General features: G+C 43.9%; 1 protein-coding gene across 1 annotated transcript in view; it reads left to right on the top strand.

Moving 5' to 3' along the window:
• LOC144111525 (protein O-mannosyl-transferase TMTC1-like) overlaps window positions 1–9,019 on the top strand; it is a 311,970-nt gene extending 302,951 nt beyond the window's left edge. The window contains exons 17-18 of the mRNA XM_077644851.1: window positions 2,967–3,044; window positions 5,436–9,019. Of these exons, the coding sequence (XP_077500977.1) occupies window positions 2,967–3,044; window positions 5,436–5,645 (288 nt within the window). The 3' untranslated portion in view covers window positions 5,646–9,019. The remainder of the gene's footprint in view (window positions 1–2,966; window positions 3,045–5,435) is intronic.
• Window positions 9,020–10,004: the final 985 nt, after the last annotated feature.

Raw genomic sequence — 10,004 nt, forward strand, 5'->3', positions numbered from 1 at the left:
GGTCATCGCCACCGTCGATAAAATATTTGGTTTTGTAGCTGAGAGGCAGACCCGCATGATTTAAATAATTAAAACAATCTACTTGTTGGGTGTGAAGGGCTAACAGCATTTGGAGCGGGCTACGCGAGCGGGCGTACTGCAGGGAGAGATGCGTGTCGAGCCGCGGGTACCGGCGCTCGATCCACCGTGCCGCTGCGCTCCAACTGTGCAGAAACACTCGCGGCGCGCATTCTCACTGGTAAATTATAGTTTGCTCACTTACAATCAAACTGCGGTGACAGTTTATTGGAGTTGTTTTTACTGAGCCGGAGTGCACAGGCACCGAACGAAAGCACACCTCCCCCGTGAACCCGTGGTGTGACTTCGTCTCCGCAAGCATGCCTTTGGCTATCTCCACTGCCGCTACAGCGCTGCCGTAGAGGAAATATTCCTTTGGCCCTGACTATGAGGCACACTCACAAAATGACGGGAGTGACGGGATAGCTACAGCTGGCCGAGTGGAACTTGCTTAGTCGAATTGCAGTCAGTTTTTCGCCGCTCCGTTTCGCTGGGCGTTCCTTCTTCATCTTCGTCACACTTGATACGGCGAATGCCCATAGCTGTGGCAGCTCGGTCACAGCGGCCGTCTTTCGGGTCAGCGGCCGAGCGCCATAACCATGCACTGAGCCAGCGCGGTGGCTTGAAACATACTTGCATTTTGTTAAATAGGCCAGAACGTACGCTGCTTCAAATATGCGTTGTTATTGCTATTTCAGGTCCTTTTTTTAGTTTCCCGTCGTTAAATGAGCAGTCATTAAAGCTAAAAACTGCTCATAAGATTACAATATTAACATCTCTTCTAAAATCTGTAGAACCCTCTTTCTTGGCACAGTGTTGTTCAAAGATTTCGTAAAGCAGCCAAATGGAATAAAAATACTTTTCGACTGTAGGGCAGTGATACGAATGGTAAGGATCATGAGGTAAAAAAAGATCTTCATCGTGGCGAACGTTATTTCAGTTTTTTTTTTTTTCAAATAAGCCAAATCCTCCTAAACAAGAGCTGAAGAGAAGGCGATGTTTCTTATCCGCCTAAAGAATACCGCTATTCTATCAGCTAGGTGGTACATACTTTACATACAAGCTAGAACAACTCTATTTCAATACGTATTGAAACATTTTGCTAATAATTTCGTCAATACCAGCAGGTACCCTCTGCATTTGGTGGTTTTCAATTAAAAAATTGTAGATCTGACCGTAGTTTGCTCCAAAAACTTTGTTTCCCATGTTAATTCAAATTTTGTTTGCGGAAATAATACTGGGAGATAATTGTGCAGCGAATTGAGCTAAAGCACAATCATGACACTCATTATGTCTTATCAGGGGCGCTACAATGTTTCACCATCACAAGCAAACAAATTTGAATATCAGGCCTTTGAATATCATAACCACTTACATGACAGCCTTCTTTTCTGATTATCCCACTTCTGGAGCCGAAAAGTAAAGTTGACTGTGTTTGGGATCTAAAATTTATTCTGTGGCGCTGTACGATGTTAAATTCATGAGTAGTGGGGAAATAGTAGACGCAGATAGGACACCAAACGACAGGATAACCGGAAGTCAGGTCGTTTCCCAACTACGTCTCCCATTTCACTGGTAATAATAAATTTAGTAATCAAACACCAACTAGCCCAAATAAATACTTTAAAGTTTGATGTAGCAGAGGAGCATCCTAGCTTCTTTGGCAACAGGGCTTATGATCCTTTTGTTAACATTATAATTTATAAAGAAAGAAACTATTACGGCCATTTGTTCTCACCTGACCTTTATTTTAATAATTTTGGAATTTTCGCTGCGCTTAATTACTCGCCTCTTTTGTCTCGTCAGCCCCTTAATGGTCATATTTCTTGTGCTTTTAATTGCCTGCGGCTCGTAATACAATGTTGGTTGGATAATGGATTGATATATCTGTTTTCTACTGGTTAGCTTTGAAGATTGATGAATTTTTTATTTTTGTTTCGGTCCTGCTCTGTCAGCGCTCGTCCTGTGTTTCTTCTGCTCCGGTCTTCGTCTTTGTCCTGTTTGCTTTTCAATAAGTCCTAATTTATTTTTGTTTTTGCCTCTTAGTTCTATGTTAACAGCGCAAAGACAGCACAAAAGAAGACGAGGACGAAACAGCGCGGTTGGATCCTTTTCTTCGTTTGTACCATCTTTGTGCTGTTAATATGAAAGTACGTAACCAACTCTGCTAAAATGTATTATGGATATTTAGTTGTTTACTCTATTTATGAATGTAAAGCTACGCGACTTTGCGCTTTCTCTGATGCGCTGACATGCAAGCCCAGTGAGGCTTTGGCTGGCTTGAACTGCTAGCGTTTTCCTCAGTTAGATATACACTGATTGATTGATTGATTGATTGATTGATTGATGGATGGATGGATGGATGGATGGATGGATGGATTGATTGATTGATTGATTGATTGATTGATTGATTGATTGATTGATTGATTAACTGACTGACTGACTGACTGACTTACTGACTATCTGACGAGTGTCTGATTCATTGATTTCTTTATTGATAACCGTCGGCTTCATGGTTGTGAGGTGATCTCTTCATATACTACTCAGCCAATTGTAAAGTAACTCCGGAGAAGGATTAAGTGAAACCATGCGCCAAACACTACAATCTATGAGGCTCAAACTGACGAGCAAAAATTCACAATTAGATTAGGTAGTTGTGATCGGTACATCGCCTAGGCCTATCTGGCTTTTTATATGAAGTAGGATTTGTGTGGAAGTTTTCTTTGCAATGCGGCCACCTTTTCTTGTCAATATAAAAAAAAAAGATTTATGAAGTTTCTTGCCCTGGCGTTATTATTTTACTTAACTTTAGGTTCTTGATTTCGCTCATTTCTGAAAACAAACTGCTCGTTTTTTGAGGTCGTAATCTGCGATAGTGACTGTGGATGTCTCTATTTCTACTCCTCTAGAGCTACCAGGTGGCTATTGAGCTCGACCCGGACCAAGCGCATGCGCATCTGAACCTTGCTGTGATCAGGCACTTGAAGGTAAGGGCAATGAAGGGCAGCTGGATGACCTCGCAAAGGAACGGTTGACAACGGACAGACATCCATCGTTCTGGCTATTAAAACAACACCCTCTATTGCTCTGGGCGTTGGACAACGGTCCTCTCTTCCAACCGTAAAATGTCCCTTCCTCTTCTAAACTGCCTGGACGAGAATCACCATTTACCGGAAGCAAAGCAGCCTCGAAGTAACACTTGCGAATACTGCCGTGGGACAATTTGCTTTCGCTTGTTATACCTTCGTGTTCTCATTAGAGCCGTCTGTGATTTCACAGTAGTTATCATGTTCAGCTCCTGAGATCAACGTCGCGGGATGAAATCCCAGCTGCGGCAGCTGTATTTTTTCGAGGCGAAATTCTAATACCCGTCTCCTGTGCCGTGTCAGTGAACGATAAAGCAGTTCAGATTGTCAGAAATTACCTAGAGTCCTTCAGTATTGTATCCCTCATGGCCGATACACAGCTCTGGAACGTTAATACTTCTATATCAGTCCTGCATCAGTGATCCCGCAGATAAAATATAAAGGTACCTTCGGGATTGTGTTCTTCGGTTAAATGGAATTGAACCGTCTTATTACTTTCAATTGAAGCGCCTTATTATTTTCGCTCTCTTTTAGGGATGTTTACTTTGCAAGATTTAGTTCGCTAACACTTATAGTGGCCATTGCCCGCATTTAGTGTTTGTGTGAAGCCTGCTTTGCGGCTGGCTGCGCACCGGGTTTTCGGTTACCTGCATTGACACGCGCAGACAAGCATGTTTCTGCCAGGTTGTTATGACGTCACATGATCATACGACCTAGCTGGCAAGTGGGCGATAAACATTTCAAAACAATGGTCTCCCAGCGCTAGCGCACATAATTATACCTGGCATAACTGTGCAAATCGAACTTATTTTCTATTCCTTTTTCCCCTACGCTATTTATGTAGCATACATCCGAGAAAATAAAGCGAATGAAAGACGTTTACCGGATTATATTCTGCATTTTTCATTCCACCCAACTTCTGCATACAAGATAGGCCATGAACTATAGCTTATGCATTTATTTCCATCGAATCGCGAAGTATAATACTTTCCACTAATGCAGACGCCTTTGTTCATAGATTATTTCTCTACTTGCGCCCGCATTTCTCGTACGCAGCAGGGTACAAATATGTATATGTCGTCTTCAATCGCATACTGGTTTTTAAGATAGCTTTGGCAGAACAACCAATCTGCGATATAGTTTATCATGTGGTTCCGGCGGTCTACTAATATTATGCAGATAATATGAAGTTTTCCCACATATATCCCACACTAAAATATACAGGAAAATGTAACCTCACGTCTGTAAATTATTTTTTTCTTTCCCACTGAAGATTAAGATGCCACCACAGGAAATGAGCAGTATTCCAGCAGAAAAATGAAGTTTTGAACGTTTTCATCGCCTGCGCAGCACCACTGTCGTCATCCGCATCCATTTAGGTACAGACGAAAGTGGCATAAATCGTAGACCTCAAAGAAGTTGGGGAAGAGAGAGAGAGAGAGAAATAACATTTATTAGCACCCGTCAAAAGGATGATGGGTATCCGAGGCGCCGCTCGGTCCCAGCCATGTCCTCCCCCTCAGCCGTCGACCGGGATCTCTTGGATCTCAGCAGCGGCAAGGGCGAGACGGATGACTTCACGTTGTTTAGTTTCGTCCTCGTTGTGAAGCAGTGCCTCCCAGGACTCATCTGTTCGGTCAAGTTGTCCAAAGCTCGGACATGTCCATACCATATGGATCATGTCCGCTATGCCGTCGCAACGTTTGCACCTGGGGCTGAAAATCTCAGGGTGCCACTTGCTATAAAGCTGAGGGTTAGGGAATACTCCGGTTTGGAGCTTGCGCCACGCAACCTCTTCGTTTTTGGTTAGCTGATTACTTGCTTTTGGAAGTACCGCTCGGCCTAATTTGTAATGGTTTAGGATTTCCTGATACGTGTTAAGGTCGTCTTCGAACTGTAGGAGCTCCTCATCGCGCGAGGGGGAAGGGGTTGTGCACAAGACGCCACTGGGATCCCGGAAAGTAGCTAATCCTCGGGCCAGTGCGTGCGCTTTCTCGTTTCCCCTCAACCCTTGGTGCGCGGGTGTCCAGATGAGCGCTACCAGTTCTGCCGGTGGTGGACTGCCGGCCAACACTCGTGCTGCTGTAGCTGAAATGCAGCCCGCGTCAAAGTTGGGGAAATCTAATTTCGTCCACGATCTTTGGCTGTTGGCGCTGTTCCTATTCTCGGTTCGTTTCAAACCACAAAGAGCGAGAACAGAACTGCTTGAGAGCAAAACTAATTACGTGTATAGGTGGGAAGTCTCTCGAAATTACCTACAGAGAATGCGCATCTTTTTCTGCGTTCTCGCAGGGTGACTACTCGGCTGCCTTCCGCCATTACCAGGTAGCCCTATCTTTGGACCCAAAGAACCAGCTCATCACAGACAACATGGCCAAGTTGAGGCGTCGACTCACTAGACCTCAGTCTGTACGCAGTCTGCCTGGTGGTAGCCCGGTCTGCAAGGACTCTTCGTCTCCTTGGGCTTCTGGAGGCACGGACTCTACCTGGAGTGATGTGTAGCCGGGCGTACTACTTGACTGAAGTGGTGGATCGAGATTATTTCACCCTAGAGACTGGCTAGAAGGCCTCTCTGTCAGTACCCTTCCGCGTGAAGAGGGCAGTGATATATAGCTTTCATATTTTAAATATTTGTTTCCTTTTTATTCTATAATGCTTCCGTGCCTTTTTTCATAGGCGGTCACGTTATTGCTTGCTTCGTTCCGTTTTTCTCTCAGATAACCACTGGAAATGCGCTGGCGTGCTGTATCTGCTATCGCACCGCACGAGTTTCAATCATCAAGCAGCACACTGGACGCCTGTGCTGTAGAAGACGCGCATTTCTCGGCGTGATACCTGACCCATCGCCGTGCGGGCGTCGATGCAGGAGTGCAAGTTTCTGTAAAGAGAAGATCTGAGAACGTCTGTGAAATTATTTCAGTTTTTATCCTTCCTTTTATTCAACAGAATACACTCTTATATAGAGCATGCAAAGTTTCGATAGGTTCGAGCAGAATGATAGGTTCGAGCACTTGCCAAGTGCTGAAACGGTTAAGCTTTGCGTTCTATTTCTTAAACCTACTTTAGCCACTGTGCTAAAAACATTGGATAGCACTATTGTGCAGCGAAACCTTCGAAGATATTGGTGTCATCTAGCTGACTGCTCACCATCGTGGTTTCAATGTGCAGTGATGGGGCTGCATAGCAAGGTGAATGTGCTGGGCCCGAGCCCTGCGTTGTGTTATTTCTTCAAAATGAACATTTTACAGATATCTGCAAATTTCGCTGTAACTCACCTGAGAATGATGCCGTCTGTTATTATTTGCATCCATTTGCGGAGTGGACTGGGGCCATCGCGCGCTAGTCATTATGAGCGTGTACCGCTGAACTAAGTGTAAAGGTGTAGTCCACGCCCGCAGGAAGCGAACTTAGAACCCCTAAAAGTAAAAGGACATGTGCACCTTACTATCGAAAAAGAAGCTATCTCTCCAGTTGTATAACCTGTTTCGTTCTCTCATTTGGGTGTATGATTTCTGAACGAGTCAAGCGTTTTGAACCAACAGAATTGTCAAACTATGCAACACCGTGCCTATGTGTCCTACCTTCGTCGCCAATAGAGTGATCATTTCTCTCTGAGGCTGCTCTCAAAGTGATACTTTGCTGTCAGATATGATGTCAGATGTTGTGCTTCTGTGCGACTGTGCGCTATGAACGCTTTCTGTAAGGGTTACCGGGGTGCGCTCTGTGTGGGAACCCACGGCTTGAGAAATTGACTCTGACTGCGTCAACTCCAAGATGCGATGTCATCGTTCGTCTTGCTGATCGCTGTGGCATGTGACATCGTGGCAGTGAAGTTCCGAAATGACGGTAACGAACACACGTTTCAGTGTAACAGCTACTATTGCTTGAAAAGTGATAGATTTACTGGAAAATTGTACGATGATTTCTTTTTCATAATTTGTCTTTTCACGCTCAATAATTTGCTCGTTTTAGGCATCCACAGCACAAGAGATAGATGTGCCTCTTCTGCGCTGTCCTAGGTGTACAAACTGTGCAGTTGGGATCGTCGTTTTCTTGTACGTACAGTGGCAATCGCCGTTTCCGTGACTACGGCTGCGCGTGTTTTTGCCGTGTACAACGTCATTGATGCACTTCCGCGTCATCTGGTTCAGTACCACGTCATCTGACACGCATGTTTTCTTGATACCAGCGATGTTCTCTTGAGTATCGCGATATTGTTCGCGATAGAATTGAAAATGACGCATTCGCATGTACACGGCAAAGGTTATCACCAGTGTACATTGACTTCGCTCGTAAAGGGTTGATCTCCGTATTTGTGGCGAGTGATTTCGGGAGAGTTCTCATGTTATTCACATTATTCGCTTAGTCATGATCATGTATTGCAGGCAGTGCGTGAATAATGGAGGTTACTTATGATGACAGTTTTACATTTAGACCTACATCACTGATTGGTGTATTGGACGCTTGCCGAAGCTAGTATATAATTCTAAAATGTTAATAACCTACAAGCCTGTTGCAAGAATTCGAATTCGTGCCATGCAACATGCCACAACGCGTACTTTTCACTGAAAAATATGTCCAGCCATAGTCTGACATGACCTGTTACTCGCTTATGATGCCAAATAGAGGATTCAGGACCATTGGAGACCGCAGAATAAATAATAAAGCAGCTCATAAATCTATGCATTCATTAGCTGCTGTCATCTGCACATCGTGGAGTTCAGGCACAATACCTACGGACAACATTAACATTGTTTTTTTTTTCTTGAGCTGCCATTTTTACAGCACTCTTAATTGCCGGGGCCGAAAAGAGCCACATAGTATTTCCCATTTAAAAGCATACTTCAGCGTTGTCTGGACGCCAGGAAAAGGCAAAGATGGTTTTTTAGGTTCTATGATAGTTTCGTTGTTTAATACTGCGTAAACGTGGGCTACATGCAGTGTGCCGTGGTGAACTTTAGAAGCGAAATGATTGCTCAAACGCGCCTGCTCGTGAAATCCAGCCTGATACTTCTAGGCTAATTGATGCCTGTATACCACAAACTCATCTTCCTGTTTTATTACAAACAGTAGTGAATCTAAATGTGTTCACCTGTGTAGTGCCGTTCTTTTACTCTATGTCAATACGACCTCTGTGAGGTTTAACAGTGACACCGCCTTAATGATATTTTGGACGAAGTGTTTTCACTGACGTCTCTTGGCCGAAAACAATAATCTTAAGCTAGGTGTACCGTACTTCGACGGCCATAATGCCCGACTGAAGTGAGCAACTTTTTTTCTGCGTTGAAACCATTGCCTGCTTTTCTTCTTCGTTAAAGCGGTGCCGCTAGCAGAGCAAGCTGCAAGAGCTGCTTTCCTGTTGACTCGTTTTCCGCTGCCCCTGTGACCTTCTCTGTCAGACGGTAGGCAGCTGCAGCGGGGACGTCGTGTTGTGTAGTGTCGAAGGCCATTGAGGGCGTGAAGGGAAGCTCCTGGTCTGGGTAATTTAGTGCCTCACGTGATAATTCGTTTCCCCTTAATAGTACGCTGTGCAGGCCCTTGTAGAAAGCATAGGTTTTTTTTAGCACTGTGAGTACATTTGCTGCATGACTACGCCCCCGCATGTCTGCCTTCAGGCTGTTGTGGCTGACATTGGCAGTATCTGTTTTACGGATTTCGTTGTTCATGTGGGAGTGTATTGTATGTGACGCTGTTGTAGGCAGTTGTCCTACCCTATTGATTCCTGTTCCGTGTCGAGCGTCATTAATGAAAAAAAAAATGTTTTTTTTATTCTTCAGTTTGTCGTCATACCGGGTTTGGAAAAATATTTCGAATTACGGAAAAAAGGTGTGTTTGATAAAGGCTAGAACACAAAAATAAAGATAATCGAAATGGGCAGTTTTTGTTGTTTCCCTGCTACTTGAATACCTGCTCCAGAATATTCGTTACACAGCTGTTTAGTTTTGCTCACACGCACTACTGAGCAATGTTTTGGAAAAAGCAGTTAGTTCTTTCTGTGACAGTTACGGCAATCTTTTATTTCAGTGCGAATAAAGACCTCATCAACGTAAAAGTGTCACCGCCTTCCGATACTTAATTTCAATTGTCTGAGAGGGGCGTGATGTGATGAGAGGAGTTTCGCGGTGGGCGAGGAGGCAGTTTTCATTCATTCATTCAGAATTTATTTCAGACAACGAAGAGGTTGTCCAGGGTGACGTGGCAAAAGGCATAGATTGCCTGACGAGGCCACGCCACCCGGATGACAGGCGGCACCACCGGCTACACAAAATCAAGAAGAGCATTACATAATAGAACACACTTTCAGTATTTTTACACAATATATTAAGACATCTTTACAAAACACTGGCTTTACAAAACACACACAGCATACATTAACCAGAATTCGACCATAGCAATATTTACAAAACATACACTAGTGATAGGTATACGTTAAGTTTTTATCTTTAAGGTTCATTTATGAGCATTGCTTTAATTAACATTTTGTATTTTCGTATAGAGGGGGTAGTGCGTGCAGTATCCAGAATAATAGGGTATTGGTTAATTAAGTCAGGAATTTGCCATCCTAACCTCTGAAAACCATAATTTGTGCGTACACGAGGTGTTTCCATACATTGTTTTCGAAGTTCGTATGTGCTAAGTTTAGTGTGATAGGTGGTTTCGAAGGTTTTTTTGTCTAGTTTGTACTGGCGTAATATTTCGAGACATAGTTTGTATGTGTGCAGTTTACTTATTTCTAATATTCCATAAGACCTAAACAAAGTCCGGCAGCTGCGCAATAACTGTATTTTCCCAACAGCTCGTAATGCCCGCTTTTGAATTGCAAGGAGGGAATCTCGATTTGTCTGCGTCGTCGTTAACCAC

Source organism: Amblyomma americanum, chromosome 11 (assembly GCF_052857255.1).
Source record: "Amblyomma americanum isolate KBUSLIRL-KWMA chromosome 11, ASM5285725v1, whole genome shotgun sequence".
NCBI classification, from domain to species: Eukaryota; Metazoa; Arthropoda; class Arachnida; order Ixodida; family Ixodidae; genus Amblyomma; species Amblyomma americanum.